We start from the raw sequence: 24,264 nt of genomic DNA on the forward strand, positions 1-24,264 counted from the left end.
TTTTTAAAAAAGCAGACAATCACCAAGTACAATACACAGGTAAGGAAACAGAGGCATGAAAGGTCGCCAACTGGCCCCAGGTTACTGGCCTAGTACACGGTGGAACTAGGATTCCATCCAGGGTAGCAGGACCACATCCCCGATCTAAGCCCTGAGCGCAAGGCAAGGTAAGGCAATCCACCCTGAGGGCCGCGAATGGGTGAGCCGTGGGCAGCATCCCCCAGCGCATACCACGTTGTCTGTTTCTTATCCTGCAAGCCCCATAATCCTTGCAGAGATTAAGGTGGCCACCATTAAGGACATCCCAAGATTGCGCTGCAGGTTGGAGAGAGCTGCACTGCGCTCCGAGCAGGCCGAGTCCCTGCACGGCCGGCAGCTCGCCTCTCCCTGAAGGAGACCACATCCCTGCACCCTCAGTGGCTATGTTCTCCGCACTCCTCTGGACAGTGTAGTCAGGGATCAGGGTCTCCGGCTGACCTGTAAATAGTGTCCAACTGCAACAGACACAGTGTTTGAGTCCCCTCCCGTTCATATGTGAAACCCTCACCCCCAAGGCGAGGGACCGGGAGGTGAGCAGGTCAGGGGGGCGCAGCCTTTGTGAAGGGACTAGTGCCCTTATCGAAGGGACTCTCAGGGTGCTCTCGCTCTTCCCAGCCCTTGAGCAGAGTCCGCAATCTGGAATCCGGAAGGGGCCTCACTAGAACCCAGCCATGTTGGAGCGCTGACCTCAAATGCCCACCCTCCCATGGGGTGAGCAGGGATTCCCGTTGTTACCAGCCAGCCTGTGGACGCCACTGTGTCACGGCAGTGCCAGCTGTGAGATCAGCACTGTGAAGAAGCGGATCGTTCAGTCCTCAGGGAAATGTCATCTGGGCAGAACACACCGTGCCCACTGTAAAATGGTAAACATCACCATGAGTGTACCCTACTTTAAAAAACCAGTTACAAACCTAAAGAGCCAGAACACTGAAACTTAAAGGGGAGGCGACAAAATAACCCATCTTCAGGAGCTTGGCGAGCGAAAGGTTAACTCCTTCAGGTGTTGAATTGGAACAAGAACGTAAACCTGACGGAGCAGACTGCTGGTGAGCCGCCCTCCTCAGTCACGGCTGCTGCCCAAGTCGAAGGCTGGGGTTGTATTCTAACCTTCAATTTAGAAGTAAACATTAAAACAAGCGAAAAACTCTGCAATCATTTTCACTTTTAAAGTACAAAATTGGCCCATAAAAAAAAAACCACGCTAATTACTCCAAAGCAATCAACTTCTTAAAAACCCTTTATTTCACAATTGCACTAATATCTCATTAATTCGGGGCACTCACAACGGAGTCATTCGCTGCTCATTACCTGTACGCACACTAATAGTGCACCAGTGACACAATGCCGGCATTAACATGCAAAACACCAGCAGACGCCATCTGGAAAGCTAAGGAATAATCAAGGGATTTCAAATTAAACTACAGAATTTTCCCTTAGAATCTTTAGGACAACACTGTCAAGTCCAATCTATTCACTTCGCCTCCAGAATCAATTTTTCAAACTTTATGACAGCGCTAATCGCTTCCACCTGTGTCTCGGGCCTGACTCTTGACTGGCATGCTACCAGCCAGGGTGGAAATGTAGACAAAGACCCCTATTAGGATCCGGCTGTTTCTCTACTGTGAGGTCACTCAGCCATTAAATTAGTTCCAGCCCAATTTCTGTCCTCTCAGGCCCGGACTCCAGGGGAGGGGTGCTGAGTGGAGCAGTTCAGCAAGCAGAACCCAAAGGGGAGAAAGGGAAAGGAGATGCCTCGGATGGGCGAGGTATGTGGGCACAGGAATGAAGGGCTGGGGTTGGCCCCAAAACCTGAAATCCAAATACTCTTCCCAGAAGTTGGTGGCCACCCTCCCCTCTCAGTTCCTCCAAAGAACAAATACGAAAGCCTGTCTCACGGGACCCTGTTTTCTGATCCCTCTGCTTACGGAATGTCAACAGTGTCCCATACAATGTCCCCTCAACTCACTGGAGGCTGGGCCCACGTGAGACATGCCAGTCAAGAGTCAGGCCCAAGACGAAGCTGGCTGGGGGCAGCTCAAGGTAGGCAGGTGGGGGGCAGAGCAGGGGAGCTACCACTGCCCCTGACCTCACAGCTGGGGGCAGCAAGGCCCAGAGAGAAGAGACACAAAGCTGGTTGAAGGACACAGAGCTGGTTGAAGGTCACAGAGCTAATAGGAGGTGAAACCTTGGTTCTAGTTATTTTCCCCTCTAGACTATGAGCTTACGACATCAGCAACCATGCCTAACACACAATGACGGCAGCAAAAAGACCCAGCCCCCGCCTGCCTCTCTCCCTGTGTCACATCTGCTATGCCCACGTTGAGCCCAAGCATAGCAAGTACAATGCTCAGAACTGCCCCACACACCAGGACGTGCTTCTGCAGACATAACGCAAGGCAAGGACTGGACCTTACCGTCATCTCCTCTCCAGGCCGTATCACAGGGCCTGGCTCATGCCACAAAGTGCTGAAGGCAAACTTGGGCCTGAAAAATCATGGGACTTAAACAATGCTGAAGAAACAACCTTTTTAGTGAGGACACCTAAATTATTCTTTGCAAACAAAAAAATAGCTAAGCCTTGGCCACTGGACACGTGCACAAAGGAAATCAGTACAAACTCTGGCTTCACACCTAAGTCATTTCAATAGATGATAAGACTTGGCATCGGTCAATCAAAAAAGAGATTACAACTCAAATCAAAGATTATTCCAAAAATAACAACACTCAGTTACCCCACACGTTTCTGCCCCATCTGGCCCCGAACTGTCCCCACGGCTTATGTCCATCATCACTTATCTCTCCATCAGGTGGGATGTGCCAGGCTCCTCCCACACCCCAGGGCACAGGGAGGTTTGGAGGGAGTTTTGCCAGCAGTACCGGACAATGGATCTGCAGGCACATCCAACCCCCGCCTTGACCCCGCCACTGCCTAGAGCTCACAGTTGCTGATGGCTGCAGCTGCAGGACATGAACACAGAATGCAGGCGCCGGGCCCAGACACAGCCACGAGCCTGAGCCCCCAGGCCCGCCCACCGGCTGAGCTACTGGACACGGGAAACCTACCACGAAATGGCGCCGCAAGAAAAACAGTGGGCTCTCAAGTCAAACAAACCAGCACCACGGAGCTTCATGTCCAGAAGATGTTCCTCTGATGATGGAGTGGCAAAGCATCTTGTGGCCAGAAAGATACACCAGAGAAGGTGAGATAAGGACAGAAGATCCTCTTCTCCCCAAGGCACCGGGGACACAGCCAAGTCAGAACACCAGGGGAATGGCACCTGGTTTTCACTTCCAGAAGAGGAAGCCACAAATCCTTCCACTGCCTTGACTCAGTTACCGTGGCACATCCCCAGTTTCTCTGCTGCTCCCCTTCTGAATCACCAACGTGGCCTCTAAGTCGCCATGGAGGCAGAAGGACGAGGAGGAAGAGGGTGAGAAGGAGGCGGTGCACAGCGTCAAGACCTGCCTGCTCGTCCTGCTTGGGGTCAGAATGAAAGCTTTCAGCATCTACTCGGGCACCACGGTAACGAGGCTAGGTTTGCAATCCAAAGAGAAAAATATGGTGTTCACCAAAATGTCTGTCAGATGAGAAACTTCCAAATCCTCCTAGATTTACCATAATGTAAGACAAATGCCTCCGATGGTCTGAAGCGTGCAGTGAATCAAAACAAATGTGACACGTCAAGAAATCACCTCCACACCTGACCCTGAATCGAGGGGGCACTGGGGCTGTGACAGTGCACACACTACTTTATGGGTCTCCGGCTGTTTTTCTTAGAAGTCTGAGAAAACTAGAAGTCCCTGCCCATGACAAAGACTAAATTGTCCCCTGGTGCCTACCGCACTGCGCTTTAGTAACAGAAGCCTGGTTTTCAGCTGGATTCATGGACACTGCATACAGAGACCCTTCGATTTCCTGGCCTTTTTCTGTATGCAGGTCATGTGCAAAGGCTGTGGTCAAGGGCTAGGAACAAAGAGGTCAGGCGCACCTTCTGGGATGGAGCATAGCCTGCTTCCTGGCTATGACGAGAACATCCATGCCTGGTCACCATGTCCTAAGGCTGCAGGATGACTCAACAGGGTCCTCGGCATCATGAGCCAGCAACAACCCCCAATACACACACCTCAGCCTTCCTCAGCCACAAGGAGAGAAACATGCTGCATGTTTAAGTCACCTTTATTCAAGGATATCTATCTCCTACAGCAGAACTTAATCCTGCCTGACGGATCCCTAGTGCTAGACACAGGTGCCTACATGAGGTGTGCTAAGTCTTACAGCTTGTGTGTGCCTCCCAGAAATGAGGCCTGAAAGTGCAGGCTGATGGGGAGGAGCTGGGGAGGGAGCAAGCAGGAAGAGCAGGAGTCCCACAAGGCGACCGATCACTGGCCACTGCTGTCATGCAGCAGACGAGCATTCAATGGGACCCAGCACGTCTGTAATGTGGGAGGTAGACCGGCTGTCTGTTAAAAGCTATCTAACTATAAGAAATAGCTCTGAAAAAAATCAAAGTATCAATGTTTGCCATCTTCTTGAACACCCTCGTCAAAACTGGATGAGACGAATGTCCACCTAGAGCTATCCCACCTGAAAAAGGTGGAAAAGAAGACAAATCTTCTGAGTTCTCTGTCTGCAACTGGCAGTCTAAGTTGGAACCAACAGGGCTGTTCCACCAGCAAAAAGATGTTTCACCAGAGAGAACCAAGAGCCTGCGTCCAGCCTGAGGTCCAGAGCCTGGTTCCACCCAAGCCCACTGATTCCTTCAGCCCAAGGGAGCCACAAGTATGCAGGCAGAGCAGAGTACTGAGGCCTTATAAAGACCAGAGAATTCGGGCTTAAAATCTGTTGTACAGTATCTTTGATTGTTACTCACGTGGAACCAGTCAGGCAAACTGACTAGAGGCCAAGTAAAGCTCTGGAAGAGACCTCTCCACAGAATCCGTAAGGCTGGCCTGTCCAGTGCTGTGACTCTTCAGTCTTCAAAACAATAACCAGACCCCAAATGAGGGCATAAGCTTTTTCTGTGCAGAGAAAGGAAAGTGTGCATGGTACCTGGGACTGTAGCAGGAACTTCTGATGTCCCCACTATGTACTTCTTCCTAGGAACAGAACTCCCAGTTTCTAGCTAACACATGTTCCAAGGTAGAGAGAGGACTGACAGAGGAAAAACGTCCAAGAATCTTACAATTAACGGCCTACATCTAACCTAACCTTTACTTCGCCTTCCACCCACTAGGAAAGAGCTACTGAACTGCCACAGAAGCATACATGTGAAGAGAGAAATCAGCCTGGGAGTGAACCCAGGCAGCGTGGGCCTGGCCCATCGAAGTGGCATGCATGGTATAAAGCGCCACACATCTGTCTTTATGAGCATTTGGAAACAAACTGTCCCCACGCAGCCAGTCCTAAACAGCAGCCCATGCACTTCAGGGACAGCAGCGTCTGACCGCCACAAGGCACAGAAGATCACGCGTGAGATCGGCCCGTCCACGCAAAGCACAGCAGCAGCATCTGCAGGAGACAGCTTTGGAGCACGTCGGCCCCACAGGCTGCTTCCCTAAGCTGCCTCCCTAGCGAGCAGATAAACACTGGGGGTAGGAAGAACTTTGCTTGTATTCTTGACACATAACTGTCTGTGTGTTTCAAGGACCTCTCCCATGATCCCCCTATGGACACTCTGGGTCCTTCTGACACCCAAGGTCCTCTTTAAATACCTGCTCCTAAACAGCCACGGCCCCAGGAAGTTCTGAGCAGGCTCGCTGAGTCACGGCTGCCCCGGAGCCAGCAGGGGGTTAACAATTAATAATCAGAGCCATTCCATCCTCTGCACTCTGCACGGACCAAAGAAGAGGAAGAAGGCTGGATGCCCTAGGAGAGGGTAAAATAGTTTTCTCTTTTATAAAATAAGAACCCTTAATCCTAGGGAAGGTTCTGCCTCTGGGACTGACAAGCGCAGCTCTCGGCTTTAGCGTCTCGCATACTTTCACACAACTGACTTGCTTGGGGCAGCATTTTTGTCTTAAGCGCAATGTGAAGAAAGAACTTACTGATACTCAAGAGTGCTGAAGCAGTGTGTTTACACAGGACATGTGTGTGCGTGTGTGCGTGTGCACGCAAGTGTGCCCGGTCATAAAACATAGCTTGGACAGCAGGATAAAACTCAAGCAGCTGATCAAACAGAAGCCCTGGCAGGATGCACGCCGCCCTGTCGGAATGCGCTGCCCACGGCACAGGCTCGACAGCCACACTTCCGACGGGGCGAGGCGCGTGTGTCCCGAAACGAAGTCCTCCTCGCTGTCACCACAGGGACAGGGATGGTCCGGAAGTACTGGTATGTTTCTAACCAAACTTCACCTCCTAGAAGTCTTTTGTTAAACCGTCTGTGCCTTTTCACATGAAACACAGCCTTCTCCTGAGTGAATCAGGATCACTGGCCGGGCGTGGTGCCGCACGCCTGTAACCCCAGCACTCAAGAGGCTGAGTGAAACTCCGTCTCAAAAAAAACAAGATTATATTGGCCATATCACAAGCAAGTCTGGATCCTTCCACCTACGAGAACAGGCTTCTCCCTCTATGAAGTGAATACCTACGACAACACAAATTAACTCCGTAAGTGGAAGCTGGTGATTAACCCAGCCACGGTGCCCTCGCCACCCTGCCCACCTCCGCCGATTCTCCTGGACTCCACACACTAGTGCTGCTGTTCTGATGACCTTGGGTGTGAACCGTCAAAACATGCTAAAGTTACCTACCTTTTTTGTTTGTTTTTGAGACAAGGTCTCACTATGTAGTTCAAGCTGGCCTCAAACTCACAGTGATCCTCCTGCCTCAGCCTCCAAGTGCTGAAATTACAGGCATGAGCCACCATGCCTGGTCAGTTATCTACCATTTTAGATCAACATATTACATTCCAGAAATGAAGAACAAAGGCAGAAATACTTCCACATGTGAATTATATACGCAGTTTAATGGATAAATACCTACAAACTACAAATTCTATTATTTTTGAGGAATCTTCCATTCCTCAAATTTTGGTCTTACATTGAGGGAAGACACTTCTATTTCCTCCCTCTGTAACTCCAATTCTTAAACTAAAATGTATTTATGGACCCTGACAAGTTGAGGAACTTACGTCTACAGAACAGAAGGAAAAAAGGGAAACCTGCACTAAAAGTAAATTTCAAATATCCAAATGGGATTACAGGGTGCCTGACAAAATACACCAGGTACAAACACACCAGAACAGTTTTGAAAATGTAAAGCTCCAACATATTTCAATTTAACTCAGTCTCTCAAATGTGCAGTACTACTACCTCTGCAAAACACCCTAAAGTAAGTACTTAACACAGATTATAACAGCACAAAAGTAAAGCAGCAACCTGCGAAACAGTGCCACCTGTGAAACGTTTTTTCATAATGTTCTCTTTTCCAAGGACACTTGGAAAGGCCTGATGACACTTGGAAAGGGAAGTGAGACAGCCACAAAACACATCTGCTGGGTGTGGTGGTGTACACCTGAATTCCAGCACTCAGAAAGCTGGGGCAGGAGGATTGTCATGAGTTTGAGGCCAGCCTGCACTACATACTGAGTTCAAGGCCAGCCTGAGATCTTCTATCAAAACAAACAAATTTAAAAAAAAAAAACCTCCAAAGAGATCTGTGTTTCTCTTACCATAAAATACAGATCTCTAATCAAAGAACTTACTTAACTCTGCTTCCTACACTGTAGTTCCTGGAAGTCAGGAGTACACATACCTAGCTAGTGGGTTTGTCAAAATGTATTATGTTCCACTCCCCACTCCCACCCCCGATATGGGTCACAGGGCAGAACCTGCACGCTGGTTTCTCAGAGTGGTGCCCGAGGCCACCCTGGACTCACCCATCCAGAAGACTCATGGTCGTGGTGGTCACTTCAGCAAACAGGACTATCTTCCCGAGGTGTCTGGTCTGCAGATTCTGCCCATAGATCTCTAAGTTAAAGTGTTCTGATGAGAAGGCCTCTGCATCGGTGACCACAGGTACAGAAGACGGGGTGATTTCCACTTCCGGTGTGTAAGATGAAACGAACTTAAGGGAGAGCTTGCTGGATTTTATTACTCCTTCAGCATCCACACGTCTCCCCAGCCACTGCATAAATGGATCCCGGATTTCCTGTGTCAGAAGGAAGGAAAGAAGGAAGGAAAGAAGGAAGTGAAGAAGGAAGGAAGGAAGGAAGTGAAGAAGGAAGGAAGGAAGGAAGGAAAGACGGAAGGAAGGAAGGAAGGAAGGAAGGAAGGAAGGAAGGAAGGAAGGAAAGATGGAAGCAAGGAAGGAAGGAAAGGGAAGAAGGAATGGGAAGAAGGAAGGGAGAAAAAGAGACGTGAAAAGACGGTAATTGGTCATTTCATTAGATGATTGCAGCTTTTCCTAAAAATGCCACTGGGTAACATAAGTGGTTCTTAATTCATGACCAGTAAAAGCTGACGGACATACTCTTTACATCCTAACTATTTTACCAGATGGTAATAAGTATTCTGAGTGCTATAGTCTGAATGCTTCTCCCCAGAATTCATATGCTGGCAACTTAAACCCCAAATTCATACGTTAATGGTATCTGAAGCTGGGGCCTTTGGGGGGTGACAGGGTCACAGTGGCTCTGCCCTCACTAGTGGATTAATCCATTAATGGATTATGGGGTTACTGGGAGAGCGGATTTGGTATCACGAGAGTGGGTCTGTGGTAAAAGCCAGGGGGCCATCTCCTGGCGGGGCCCTGCACTGTCTCCAGACTATGCACCAAGTCCCCACCAGCAGGCAGGCTGCCACCAGATGCAGGCCCTCCATCCTGGACTTCCCAGCCTTTGGAACTGTGAGAAATTAGTTTCTTTTCTTTATAAATTACCTAGTCTCAAGTATTCAGGCACAGCAACAGAAAATGGACTAGGACACTAAGTTGGTGATAAACTTTAGAAATCAAGATCCAAGGAAATTAGGACAGCTCATCACCATACTTCCTATCTAATTAGGTCTCAGAAGTTCCCTCCAGCTCCAAAGTTCATGAGTAACTCTCAGGTCCTCTGTGCATCTTACAAAATTCTTGTGTCTTTAAACTTTAGCCTCACAAGGAAGTTCATTATCGTATCTGTGAAATGAACAAACAAAAGCCCTAAGTGGCAGAAGTCACAACACACAAAGCACTAAGGTACTAGAGCATCCAAGCCTCTAGAGAACCATCACTCCTCTCCTGAAGACGAGTTGAACCCTGGCCACCAACAAGGCAGAAATGAATTTCCACACTGGGAAAATAATGGAAAACCAGAGCTGCTCTCTGTTTGCCCCAAATCCAAATCCACAGGTGGGAAGGTAGAACCTAGACCACATACCGCCCAACCCAGGCACAGCTCTCTCTTCTACCCTTATACCACAAGGGCGACCCTCCCCGACTCCAGACACCAGAGGCCCCTGGGGCCTGCATCTGGGGTGGCTGATTTGGATCTGGCAGTTCAAGGGAGTCATTATCCCAAAGGGACTGCAGAACACAGATCCAAGCTCTTCGGGCATCCTCATACAAATGCCAGGTCCTTCAAGGAAAAAACCTCATAAGTCCCAAAGTTCCCACACTACAGAGAAGCCGCTTCAAGGGTGACACTTCAACCCAATCAGCCTTTACCACTCACTCCCACTTTGTAGGACATGGACTAAATGATTTCAGAAGGAAGAAACCCAGAAAGAAGTGAGGCCTGGAGGAATCTCCACCATGGGCCTCTAGATTAGAAGGGACTTGAGTGACCCTCAGATGCACAATGAGTGGCTCCTTGCTGGATCCCATGCTGAATGGGCTAGCTGGAAAAAACATTGTGAGACGGCCAGGAAATCTGAGTATGAATGGCATGTATCAAATAACAATAGGATCTATAGCCGTGAGGAGGAGGAGGCCAAGGAGAGAAAACAAAGAGACCAAGAAAAAGCAGCTGCTTTTGCTGCAGCACTAAGAGAAACAGACCCTAAGTCTGATTCTCGGGGCCCCAAGAAGAACTCGATAACTACATTCATCTGCTACTACTGTTAAAAGCCAGGCCACCTCAAGAGGAATTGCCCTAAGAAGCCCCGTGGGCCATGCCCTGAATGCAAAGGTGACCACTGGAGATTGGTCTGCCCTCTGAAGTGGAGGCCCCAGAGCTCAGACCCATCCTACCAGTTAGTCTAACAGGAATGAGGGGGCCCGGGGCATACTCTGCCTTCTCCCTCTGGCCAGACTGTCATCCCATGGAGGAGCCCCGAGTAATCATGACTATAGAGGAAAAAGAAAACAGCCTGTTGCTAGACACAGGTGCAAGTCTCTCGGTCCTTCTTTTCAATCCTGGTATCCAGCCATCACACCTCAGTGAAAGGAGTCACCAGTGAGGAGGTAATCTGCTATTTTCACAACCCTTAGCCTGTAACTACTTGTTAGATCTTTCTTGCGTATCTCTGTTTTCCTGAGAAACCACTTTGAAGATACCAACATGTATTACAGCAGCCACTGATAATTTCCTACTAATCTGTCCATAACTCTGTAATGTTTGTATTGTTCCTATGCTATTTCGCAAATGGATGTATGTTTATTACTATGTGTTTCCTACAACAACCTTTGAGAAGTCAATGAATATTCAATTGGTCACTCATGTATAGCTCTATTTATTTTCTTTAGAAACCACTTTGATATACCAAAGTATAGTACAACAACCACTGATAATCTCCTACCACTTCTGTCTGTAACTCACTATTATTTGTCTATTTGTTTTCCTGAGAAACTATCTTGTAGATAACAATATGTAAAACAACAACCATTGATAATTTCCTACCAGTTTGTCTGTAATTTGGTAAGCCCCCCATTACTATGTTATCCTTCTTTTACTCTTTAAAATAATAAAAAGATAAATAAATAAATAAATAACAATAGGAATTCCTGTCAGTTTTAATGGGTGTGGTAAGGGTACTGTGACAATATAGCACGACAAAGCTACTTTCTTTCTTTCTCCATAAGCAAAGAGAAGTTTGTTTTAGCTCAGTTTGTCATGGTTTCTGTCCAGAGTTTTGGCTGACTCCAAGATAGGGCACATGGCAAACGGCATGCCCAAGAAGAACCCTTCACAGGGCAGGAACCAGACAGATTAAGGAAGAGGGGAGGGGTGGAGCTCCCAGGCCCCGCCCCTCTGACCAGGCTCCACCCCCAACACCACACACGTAGCTCTAAACCTAACCCTCGGCTAATCAATTCACTGATGAGCATTCACTGATGAGCCAGTGTCATGCCCCACAGAGCAATCTCCTCCCCAAAGCCCTGCTTATGAGTGCTCGAGGCTTTGGAGGGACGTCCAGCCATAGTCCATAACCAGAACACTGCTCATGTTTCAGGCCTGGCAACCAGCACTTCAAGACATCAAAACAGCGTTTCCCAGGAACGCAGCCACACCTGCTGCTCTGCTGCTCTTCACCATCACAGACACGGCTACCAAGCGGGCAGCAGACCCGCCCCGTCCCCTACCATGAAACCATCCCCTCCGAGCTCTAGTGGGGGCCCGCTCCTGAGTGTCCTACCTTTCCCTCATGGTCCTCACATCAATAAATTTCCTTCTGCTCATTTCTGTCCTCAGTAAATTCTTTTACCACCTGCACCACGGGCCTTCCCCAGCCATCAAGCATAGCAGAAAACAGCCTTGATTTCCAGAAATGTGAACACCATGGTATCTGTAACGCACCTCCAAAACAGGTGAAGTGCACAGGCTACACTTAACAATGGCGAAGTAGAGGTGACAGGTACTTGAGGTGGTTGTCACACTGTTCTCTACTCTTCTGTTTGGGAATGGGCATGATTAAGAGTAAAAAAGAGTAAAATAAACTTAAGCTACTATGAAAATAACAAACTCAACTAAAACATGTGAGCAACGCCCTCATTGGGCCACCCATTCCACACACATGGCTGGACGCTTGCCCGCTGGCAGACCTTGCCGCCCAGGGATGGGGCACTGAACACAGTCCCAGCTCCTGTCCTCAGCGAGCTGACCCCCGGTGTGGGCCTCACGATAGGAACGCTAACGAGCAAAGTGCGCGGAACGGCAGACAGGGAGAAGGAGAGGGCAAACAAGCAAGCAGGGAGGAGGTGTAGAAAGCAGGCCAGAAGGGTCAGGTAGACGGAAGGTCTTGCAGAGCAGGTGAGGTATAAGGAAAGGCAGGCGTCACGTGATCTATACCCAGGCACACGCGGCCAGCTCAGTGTGTATAATGTTCCTACAGCCCCAAATCGCCTGACAACTCACTTCTCCAACACATCCCCAACGCTCCGCGACAGACGACTGCGATTCTGTCATCTACGTCACTTATACGGGTGATCCAGGGAAGAGCAACGGGACAGGCTCCGAGGAGGAACAGGCACGACTGGGCAGCGGGGCACTGGGGTCACGTTGGGCGACCCTGGACAGCCACAGGGAAGATAGGGCTTACAGCTGGCAGCAACGAGGAGCCCGTGAGGGAGACGTGCTCCATCCACAGCAGTCACCCCCTCTGACTGCCGTGTTGATGGGACTAAAGCAGAGGCAGAGCAAGGTCATAACCCCCGGACCAGCATGGCAACAGCCACGGGGAGCTCAGAACCCCAGCCTGCTCGGAAGGAGTAGCTGTGGGATTTGCTAAGGCATCACATTCACGGTGTTATGAGAAACTGGGGGCTTCGTCAAAACTGAGCCCAAGATTTCAGGCCCAGCCACCGGGAAGGACACAGTGACCAGAGGAAATGCGGCGGAACGGCAGGTGTGGACAGCAGTCGTCGGTGGTCGGCTCTGAGCTCACTGACAGTGACTCGTGCCAGAACCCAATGGACGCGGCAGGAGGGACAGGACACGCCAGCCACAGCTCGGGGGCGGCCACACCCAGGGCTTAAAGGTGGGGCTCATCAGACTACGCGTGACCATCTCAGGCTGGGGGAGAGGACGGGATGCGGGAGGGAGGGACGCAGAGAAAATGAGGGCGCCGAGGGGTGCAATCGTTCCCTGGGCGTCTGGTAACAAGGACCACGAGTGCAGGGAGGGGACTGAAAGGACAGGAATTTATTTCGTGTTGCAGGCTGCAAGTCCAACGTCAAGGTGTCAGCGCAGCCGAGCCCACTCTGAAAGCTTGCTATGGACTGAACGTGGCCGCAAAGCTTACTTCAGCACAGCTGGGTCGGAAGGTGGGGCCTCCAGGAGGTGACAGCTCTGAGGGCTCTCCATCACGGGCGGGTTAGCAACACTTTCCTCGCAGGGATGCCACCACGGACAGGATTCCTTACAGAAACAGGAGTCTGGTGCCCTTCCGTTCGCCGGCCCGCCTTGTTTCCCCGATTTGCCCTTCCACAACCGAGATGCAGTGAGAAGGCCCCTGGCAGATGACGGTGCCCCGTCTCCGACTTCCCAGGCTCGGCAGCTGGGGGCCAGTAAGTTCCTGTTCACTGGGAAGTCTCAGGCACTCTGCTGGGGCGGCACAGGGTGGGCTGACGCGGCTCTGCGGAGGATCTGAACACGCCCTTTCCTAGCTTTCGGTGGTGCCTTCCTCGGCTTGTGTGCATCACGCTGTCTCCACAGCCGTCCTCCCACGGCGCTCTCCTCTGAGTCCTGACTCGGTGTCCGTCCTCTAAGGACGCCAGTCATATTGGATTAGGGGCCTACTCTAATGACTTCAGCTTATTTTGGTACATCTGCAAAGACCCAGCTTCCAAAGACAGGCAGGTTCGGAGGTGCTGGGGCAGGACTGCAGCGCATCCTTTTGAGGAACACAGCTGACAACAGCAGTCAGTGCTTGGGTGTGGGGAAGTGAGGAGAAGCCTGCAACGGAGACCAAGAAAACCCAGCCTGTGTATGGGTGGTGGCAGGCAGAAGGGCGCGTTGCAGGAGGCCTGTGGTCCAGACTAAAAGGCCAGAAGAGGGGGCAGGAGAGCAAGCAGAGCACTGCGAAGCAGCTGGACAGAGGACTCAGGGAGCCAGGCCGGTCTGGACGCTGGTGAAAGCAGCTTCAATGTGTGACAGAGGCCAAGGTCTCCCTGGAGTGACGGGAGGGGAGAAACTACACAGCCCGAGGACAAAACTCAGGTAGTTTCCTCCAATGGCACAGAGGAGACTGCGGGAGACGATAGGGAAAAGAGGGCCAAAACACCTTCGGGGATTGAGTAGGAGAAATGATGCATTTTTTAAAACGTCAGCGTCAATGGTCCCACCGAGTCAGGTGAAATGCAACATAGCAGAAATGGCTGCCCCAGACGGTGAGAGGCCTACCCACAGGGAGCCACAGGGCTCACATCCTCCAACGGGGACACGCAGTCTCTCATCCTCCGGGTTCCAGCCCTCCCCGGTGCCATGCTAACTGCACAGACGGAGGCCAGCCCTGGTCCTGAGCGCCACTGCTCACACCCTGCTCGGAGGCTGCAGAGAGGAGGGAACCCTAGTACTGGGACCCTGCCTGGGACCTACGATGGCTTCTGCTTCCTCAAAAGGCAGAAAGCCACATCACCAGCCAAGAGAGAAAAGGAGGCAGCAGGCGCGGAGATGTGGGCAGGGAGAACATACAGACACCGGGGAGGAGGGGAACGTGCAAGGCACGGGAAGCACCCAGGCCCCCTAGAGGTCGGCGATTCCGAACACAGATGAGGTCTGACAAGTGAGTTTCCGTCCAGCCCCATCAACCACACAGCCACGAGGGCTGGGCACAGAGCAGAAGCTGAAGGTGGGCATAAAGCAGCTGCACCCAGCTCTCACCGAGGCCTGCTGGAGACAAAAGATCGATCTGCAGCTCACAGCCTAGTAAAGAAGAAGCAAGAGGACAGCGAGGACCACACAGGATGCTCAGGGTGGGGAGGAGTGAAGCCCCGCAGGAGGCATGTGGTAGGGCTGACCCTGTACGCACAGAGACAGTCAGAAGAGGCCAGGCCCAGCTGAGCTACCGGAAGCTACCATCCGCTCCCATGAAGCACACTACAGAACACAAGGTAAACTCACATGGGACATCCCCTGCCCGTCCCCATCTCCTCTATCGAAGGAAGAAGAGTAAATTCATCAGACGTGGGTAATGTGCAGCCCCTACTCAAAATCAGTAAGAGCCAGGATGAAACAGGACAGAAACTACCACCAGGTAGGGCTTTCAGAGCAGTAGCCAAGCAGCAAGTCGCTCCCAAACCGAGTCATGCACACTGGTCACCTGTACGCCAGTGCGTACAATCTGTACACACTGGGAAACACACAGTGGAGCCCACCGGGCCTCAACAACAGTAGCACAGTGGCAGGAGAGGAGAAAGGACAGACGTGTATACCGCACCGGTGACAAGTGCCAAGAAAATCCACTCCAGCTATGCAAATGACACCGCTCCCAGGCAACGTGGTCATCCCAGCGTGCCAAATGCAATCATCTATTCCTATCTGCGTGCACTTTGGGGGCCAGATTCCCAATGAAGCCTCCCCAGTGTTATGTCTCCTAATTACTGAAGCAGTATTCTCAATCCTCCATCTTTTTAAAGTAATACCTAGAAGTGTACAAATCAGAATTCATAAAAACAAAGAGCACAAGTGTTTTTTTTTTTACATGCCTTTCAGAGCAAAGGACATCTAAAAGATATCACATGAAACCAGGAACCGCTTAAGAAATACAACTGTATACCACTTCTAATTCTCTTAAGTAGTTTATAGTCACTGCAGTCCAAGGCAATCTGAAGCCATAAAATGGAACTGACTACTTTTGGCAAGCACTGAGACGCCACCCAAACCTCTCCTCTCCAGCACCTGGTTACCAGCAATACCACGTGACCGCCCGTCTGATGTCCATCCAGCTGGCATGTCCTCTCCAACACACTGAAGTGACAAGGATGACTGCGAGCTGCAGAGACGACTGCAGGGTGTAAGGGCTTGAGAATCCCCCAAATTCATGGGCTGGAAGCTTAATCATCAATGCAACAGTGCTGAAAGGCAGGACGTTTATGCGGTGAACACTCTGGTTTCATGAGTGGATTAATACGCTCATCTCAGCAGGGCGCTACTTAGTGCTCTACCGTAAGTCACACTGCCAGCCTGGCATTCTCTCACAGCAACACAAAATTAACTAAGAGAAGCAAAAAAGCAATTTAAGCTTGTGAGCTGAATTTTACTAGTAACTATTAAGGCAGTATGGAAATGCTGTTGAAGAAAAATGTTTTGTATCATATTCTATCAAGGCAAACGGGTTGATATGTAGGTAGTATTACCCACCTCAACCTCCAAATCCACCTCAACCACCAGAGCATACCTGAAGGGTCACTTTAGGAAAGATGTCTCTGACCCTTGACCCCTCACAATCTAGGTTATGTGATTATCTCTTATAAACCCTTATTTTATAGCCATTATCATAATGGTAATTACCAAACTTGTACAACCACTTATCCAATGTCCAAGACAAGAATATTGTCTTCGTTACTTTTCTCATTGCTGAGACAAAATGCCCAACAGCCAAAGTTAAAAGGAGGAAAGGTTTACTTCAGCTCAGTCTGTAGAGGTTTCAGTCGGTAGTCAGCTGGTTCAGGGCAGCATCACGGAGGAGAAACAGTCCACGGCATGGTGAGCAGCAGGCAGCGAGCAACAAGCAGCAAGCCTCCCTTTCCCTTTCATCCCATTTAAGATACGAGCTTGGTGGTTGGTACCACCCACAGTCAGGGTTTTCCACTCCCAAAACTATGCTAAGCCAATCAGTGGCCTAATCCAGTCCCACCCACCCTTAATTCCAGTATTTTAATCCTGGATCAGTGATGGCAAACATTTTAGAGACAAGCGCCCAAAATGCAACCCAAAACCCACTAATTGGATGTGAGGGCGATCTGGCCGCAACATGTGTCACCCCATTGATCACCAGGGTTAATTCAGCCAATCTGGCTGGCTAGGCAGGTGTCCCTTCCTCCCTCATGGCCACATAGGCTTCCCTCCCGAAGCTTCGTGCTGGGTCAAAGAGGACGACCACTCCGATAGAGGAGGAATGTTCCTCAGCAAGGGTATACGAGTAGCTGCGCTCCCTGCTAGAACCTCCAAACAAGCTCTCAAAACCCACTAATTTATCACAAAGTGCCAACACTGCAATTAAACCTGAACACTATTTTAGTTTAGAAAAACAACTTACACATTGATATCTCGTCTTAAAAGAAAAACAACACATGTGCCATAGGTTCGCCACCACTGTCCTAGATCCAGCCAGCTTCAAAAATCCCCACCTATGAGTGCACGAGGCTTTGCAGAGACAGCTAGACACGAGCCGTAACAAATATAAATTCCATTAAGACAACATATGAAGGTTTCTGTCTTGCTCCTAGGACATCTAGTCCCACACGTGGCAAAACTGCGCATATTTAATAAACATTCATGGTAGAAATGCACATTAAATTCCTCACCAAGGAAAACTCTACAAGTAACAGATAGGTATATCCAGAGATTAAAAAGTAAATAAATGAGGCAATGATAAGGTATGGTCTTGATATGAATACAAAAGCATCAAAAAAAAAGCAAAATTGTTGATGGCAAATCAATTACAGCTAATTCTGCTGAAAGCAAAAATATCAGATTGGACTTGAGTGGAGTTTATAAAATCCCTCTAATTAATGTGATTTTTCTAACATTTGAAACAACCTCAGGAATGTAATACTCATCTCTAAGATTTCCGTTTAATTAAATACAACTTAGGTAAAATTAACACCTACATGTATTGCACACAAATGCAACTTTTTCAAATCAGCCATATAGTAGAAAACACTAGCCATTCTCAAAAAAAGGTGAACATACCTCTGTTTCTTCTTGGGACATATTACTACAACATGACAAGCCCAAAGAATCAGGAGAGGCTGAGGATTTAGCGCACAATGTTTTCCTGGCAAGCTTGAGGTCCTGAGTCCAATTCCCAGTACACCTCCCGCCAAATTAATGAGGCTGCAGTACATAAGATCAATTATACAAACAATGTGTGTATTAGTAGGAATAGTAGCTATGAATATCTGGACACCGATTCTTTTTTAAATGCCATAGTTGACATCAACAGACCTGAAACCCTTAGGAACACATTAAACAAAGTATGTGTCAGACTCGTACACTAAGAACTACCCAGTACTCTTCAACTGAAAATTAAAGAACCCATAAATAACAAAAGAGATACACCAAGTTCATGGACCAAAAGATTTTACTACTATGAAGATGTCAATTCTTTAAGTTGATTTATGAGTTTAATGTAATCCCAATCACAATCTCAGCAGGTCTTTTTTTTTTTTAAAGAAGCTGACAACCTGGTTCTGAAATCTCTACAGAAGTAGAATATATTTAGAATGGCCAAAACCATTGCCTGGTTTCAAGGGTTATGATAAAGCTGGAGTAATCAAGATGGGGTATTGCCATACAGACAGATTTACAGATTACCAGAATAGAACAGAATAAAGTCTAGAAAAAGGGCCACACATTTACGTTCAATTGAGTTTTTACAGAAGTATCAAGGTAATTCACTTGAAAAAAATCATCTTTTGAATACATGGTGTTAAAACAATGGGGCATCTATATGCAAAATAATAAAACCTTGATCCTCTGATCTGTATGTAAAAAGTAACTTGAATCAGAGCTCTAACTGTAAAACTACAAAACTTCTAAAATAAAATGTATAGAAAAAATGTTCTGACCTTGGAATACCTAAAGCTTTTCTTAGATAGAACAAAAAAAGCATGAAGAGCCATAAAAAGATAAAATGATACACTGGAACTCATTTTTAAAAAGTGGCACTATTGCTCTTCAAGAGATAAGGGAGAAAAAGAAAATAAAAATGATAAGGGGCACTGGGTGAAGCTCAGGGACAGAGTACTTGCCTAGCAAACCCAAGACTCTGGGTCCCTTATCTAGCACAGAGAGAGACAGAGATAAAGACCAAGAGGAATTTTTTTTTTTTTTTTTTTTTTTTTTTTTTGTACCAGGAATTGAACTGACAACCTTGCACTCGCCAGGCAGGTGCTGTGCTGCTGAGCTATATCCCCGGCCAAGAGGGAATATTTTTTTAAAAGTGAAAAGTCAAACAACATCCTGGGAAAAACTACTCCCAATATATGTATCAGACAAAAGATTTGTACCCAGAATACTAAAAAGAACTCTTAAAACAAAACTATGAAAGCCGGGCATGGTGGCGCACGCCTGTAATCCCAGCACTTGGGAAGCTGAGGCATGAGGATCGTTGCGAGTTCGAGACCAGCCTGGGCTACAAAGTGAGCTCAAGGCCAGCCTGAACTGCATAGCGAGACACTGTCTCAAAAAGACAAAGAAAAAAAAAAAGAAAAAATTATGAGAAAACAAAGAATTCAACTTACAACATGGGAAAAGATAGAAGAGACACTGCCCAAAAGACATCATCAGATAGCCAACAAACACATCTTTTTAAAATGCTCATTTTTTTCACCAGGGAAATGCTAACTGATACTACTACAAATTCATTGTTAAAATTTAAAATTCCATAGCTGGGCCTGGTGGCACACTCTTGTAATCCCAGCAACTGGGACACTGAGGCAGGTGGATTGCCACAAGTTCAAAACTAGCTTGGGCTACACAGTGAGTTCAAGGCCAGCCTGCAATACAACACAAGAACCTGTCTCAAAAAGAAAAAACAAAACTCCAACAATATCCAAGACTGGACAAAAACGTCATGTCACTAGAACTCTCATATATTACTGCTGAGAATATAAAATGGTACAATGATTCTGGAAAACCATTTGGCAGTTTCCTATAAAGTTAAACACATCAAATGACCCAGAAATTCACCTAGAAAGCTGCACCTACCCAAGAGACAGAAACACACGTGCACACAAAACTTGGTATGTGGGCATTCACAGCAGTTTTACTAAGAACAGACAAAAAGTGTAAGCCCGATGTCTACTAACAGGTGAATGAATAAACTGTGGGAAATAACAGTTAGCAATAAAAGGAAATGAATGACTCACATATGCAACAAGGTGCAATCTCAAAAACAGAATGCTGATTCCATTCCAGTGAAATTCCAGACAAGGCCAATCCAACCATGTCACCGAGAGCACAGAAGCAACTGTCTGAGGCTGGGCACGGAGGCGGATGACACTGACAGGGCTCCTGAAGTGGTTCTGCATCTCCACTGTGGAGATGGTTGGGCAACGTGTACATTTATCAAACTGCACACTGAACCAGGTGTGCTTTCTGGAGTATAAATCATACAAAAATTGATTTTTAAAAGAAGCATATAGCACCGAAGCTGTGCAACGTGAAACAAAAACCACGCTGAGAGACTCTGTACCCACTAGCGCCCAAAATAACACTGTGAGTGGGCCCGCTAGCAAAGAGTGCGAGGGCTCGGGCACAGTGCAGAGAAGGCCCCTGACCTGCTGCGCACCCTGGCGACACCCTAGGGCAGTCCCACCCATTTCTCACCTTATCTCCTACATCTGCCCATTTCACAAGATTCAGCCTTGGCCTCAAACATTTACTGGAGAGCCTCCATTTGTGTTTCTGAGCTCCTTTTCCCAAGAAACACCGAATAACTGATCCTAACCTGTGAGGGTTTCTATCTCACAGACACACTGGCTCGCTGCGAATAATGAGATTAGTCCTGCTTCAGTCATAACACTGCAAGTAGCTAGGCAACCAGAAGCGGTAAATCAGAAGATGAATCATCAAAGACAAAGCGCGCTAGGCCCTTTTACGGGCGTCTCATTCTTACTTTCAAGGGAACCGGAGCAAATACACATCCACTCTCATGGAAACAACCCAACTGCTTTTTTTTTTCATCTAGCCAACAAGAAAATTTTATAGCATTTCTAAAAGTTCATTTACTTATTTACTTTTGTGATACTGGGTATTGATCTCAGGCCCTCACACGTGCTAAATACATGCTCTACATGTGAGCTACATGCTGAGCTGCAGCCCCGCTCCCAACGAAGATTCACCAAAGGCTGCAGGGTGCACTGCTGACGCGGACCAGCTGGGGGGTGACCCCTGCTCACATGACTCCTGAGCTAAGGACAAGGCAGACAGTGTGAAACGCACAGCTCTGCTAGAGGTCACTGACTGTTCGCGTACTGCAGAACAACATTTTCCTGGGAAGCTACCTTTTAACAGTAGTAGCTGCCTTAACACCAAGTATCTTGAGAACATCACAAGTGGAGCCCTCATGGGGGCACGGGTAACGGGTGTGCAGCTGGAACCCCAATTAGAGGTCCCTTAATTCACCAACCAGTGCCCTCTAATTTCTCAACTCCTTCCGCTCTGAGGAACCCTGCTCTCCCCTCTCCTTACAAGAGTGGACGACGGCACAGGGAAAGCCTGGATGCTGGCCAGGTTCTGCTGAAAGATGACGAAGGTCTGTAGAATGCCAGAAATGCCAAGAGGCAGGATGATAAAAAACGGTCACTCACATTATCTTTCGGGAATTAAAAAGCCTCAACACCTCCTGCCCAGTCAGTCCTTTCTTAGAAAACCATGTTTCAATAAGCCAACTTCCTAATACGGTTCCTGAAAAGAGGGTTTGATCGTAATCAGTGTGATACCTTTTCCACCACATAACTCAGGACCACTTGAAAACATTACTCTTCCACTCAGCTACAGCACCTCACCCCACAGCGAGAGCTCGGCTTGTGAAGGTGGAGTGGGCTTTTACCTGCTCTGCAGGATGTACTGACGCCTGCAGGCCAGCCCTGCAAGACACGCTGGTGATGCCCACCCTCCGCGCTCAGCCCAGCCCTGAAGGAGCCCTGCCAGGAAAAAGGCGAAAGACACATGGTGACAGAAGGGTCACGGCACGCGGTGGAGATGTGAGCGCCGCTTAGGGCCATGAAAGAGGCCTGACAGGTACAGCAGCACTGACTTAGTTTCCACCCTTCCTGGCATCTGGCACACCCCAAACCCAGGATCACAGTGGGCATTCTTATGGCCTCTTGGGGTAACAACGGAGACAGCCTTTGGGGACCTGACAACATTCGAGAAAGCAGACCGAGGAGACGGCCACCTTGGCAGTGGGAAGCTCGTTGCAGCTTACCCCACGTGGAGCCTGCTCTGATGCCCTCCCCGACCCATGCAGTAAGGAACCAGACGCAAACAAGCAACAGGCAGAGGAGTGCACTCAGAAAAGGATCACAAAGGGACTGGGTGGCCCCAGAGGGACTGCCACACCAGGTGGCTTTACAGCTGAAACTGGAGGATTCTTTCTTGCTAAGCTATGGCCAAAACACAAAAACTGTGGCCAACTGCTGGGCATGGTAATGTACACCTGTAATCCCAACACTTGGGAGGCTGAGGCAGGAGGATCACCTCAAGTTCAAGGCCAGCCTGGGCTACATGGCAGGACCATCTAAACAAACTAAATACACACATATGCATGCAACACCAAAATTAAACTGTGGCAAACTCTGCATAAACTGGAAGCTAATCAGTCCAACAGGAAGTTCTGCTTCTTTTTCTAGTCTTGCCTATGTGGGGAAATATCCTAATTCTCACTACTGTATTTTACCCACAGGTGATTTTGTTTCGCTCAGTGCCTTCACTCACAAAACTACACACCATGCAGCCATTTTCACAGTCAACAGTGGCAGCCCGGGGAGCACGGGCCACCCTGGGTGGGACTTCGCCTTGGGCAGAGCCTGGGCCCTGGTGCCAAGCAGAGCGGCTCCGAGCAGGGTTGAGTCTCAGGGTCCCGCACGGCTCAAAGCAGCTCCTTCTTATCTGGGGGCCAGGATTCCACTTGGACCTCCGCCCCCACAAGAGGAACCCGGTACGTGCCGGTCCCCTGGGAGTGCCCAGACCATGCCTGCAGTCGGTTCTGCAGCTCCGAAGGGTCTCCACACTAGGACCAAGTCCCCGCGGCCACACCTCCGGCCATACAGTGGGTCCCAACCTGGGGCTGCAGACATCTTCCTTTCATTGTGCAAAGCGACAGCTCAGGCCCAGCTGTTCCAGGGCTGGATTTACTGCTTTTTTTTGTTACCTGCCAACTCGCGAAGACCACAAAAGGCTTGCAGGGAGCAGTAAAAGGGGAACGACTAAGTCATTTCTAACAAGGCTGGGTTTATGGGCCTCGCACCTCCTCTGGGCCAAGCAGGCTCATTCCACAGTGAGATCCATCCTGCGAGCACCAAGACCAAAGAGAGCCTCGAGGCCCGAAGACGGCTGTGCTGCCGCAGCAGAGGCACACACCTCCACTCGGGGGCATCGGCAGCGGGCGACCCCCGCCGGGGTCTCAGGGGCCTTCATTAAGCCTGTCTGCCTGCCTCACACGCCCACTACTGGGGGGCGGGCAGTCGCAACACAAACAGGCTTCTGACGGCGGGCAGACTGGGGGTTTCGGGCCAGGAAAACTGAGCCTGAGGGCCGGAGGGAAAAGCCTGCCCAGCTCTCCTGGAGGTGGCCTGTCCTGGCCAAGGTCGCACAGAGGTGAGCGGAACCCTCCTGCTGGGATCACAGCAGATCCCCCAAAGCTCTTGGCGGCAGCGCCAGGAGGGGCACAGGCGCAGGCAGGGAGGACGGAGCCCCTCTGCTGGGCACGGGTCCGCTCTTGCAGGGCTTGTGGCAGGGCTGCCAGGCGGCGGTCACAAAGCCAGCGCAGTCCCTCTTTCTGTCCCACCTGCTTCCCCCGGCCAGGAGAAGCAGCCAGGACGCCCTCCAGACGGCGCCCGCCCTGCCTTCTCCCGCAGCTGACTTCCTTTATCGGTTACCTCCTCCAGGTACTCTGTTACAGCAATAAAGACGGACGGCAGCGACAACAATGCCTCCGCTCCAGTCCCGAGCACCCACGGCCCCATTCCTCTCAGCTCTGCGCCTGCGAGGTCGGCCCAGCTGGATTCTCCGGGCACTGCCGCTGGGCCCAGGGACACTGGTGCAGGACCAGGTAACAGCTCTGCCCAGCTGGCCAGGAAGCCCGGTGAGGCACTGCTAGTGTGGGGCCTCCACATCTTAGTGAGTACATCCCTTTCCACTGAAGTGAGCATCCGGATTCAGCGTTTAGTCTCAATGTTCAATTCCCAGTTGAAATTTTAACATCGTGTCTAGGATTCCAGCATTAAAATATGCAGCTCCAGGATTTGCTATGGATGCCACCAGCCATCTGCACACTACCTAAAGCCAGTGTCATGACACACCCTGCAATCCCAGTTACTTGGGAGGCTGAGGCAGGAGAATCATGAATTTGAGGTCAGTCTGGGCAACTTAGGGACTCATCAAGACTCTGTCTCAAAATTAGAATCAAAAGGGT

General features: G+C 49.4%; 1 protein-coding gene across 1 annotated transcript in view; it reads right to left on the reverse strand.

The window, feature by feature from the left end:
• Hlcs (holocarboxylase synthetase (biotin-(proprionyl-CoA-carboxylase (ATP-hydrolysing)) ligase)) overlaps window positions 1-24,264 on the reverse strand; it is a gene marked incomplete in the record, with an annotated part of 191,247 nt that overhangs the window by 132,539 nt on the left and 34,444 nt on the right. Inside the window, 1 exon segment of the mRNA XM_013504641.1 lies at window positions 7,917-8,188. Coding sequence (XP_013360095.1) covers window positions 7,917-8,188 — 272 coding nt within the window.

The sequence above is a fragment of the Chinchilla lanigera genome, unplaced genomic scaffold (genome assembly GCF_000276665.1).
Source record: "Chinchilla lanigera isolate Chin_1 unplaced genomic scaffold, ChiLan1.0 scaffold00006, whole genome shotgun sequence".
NCBI classification, from domain to species: Eukaryota; Metazoa; Chordata; class Mammalia; order Rodentia; family Chinchillidae; genus Chinchilla; species Chinchilla lanigera.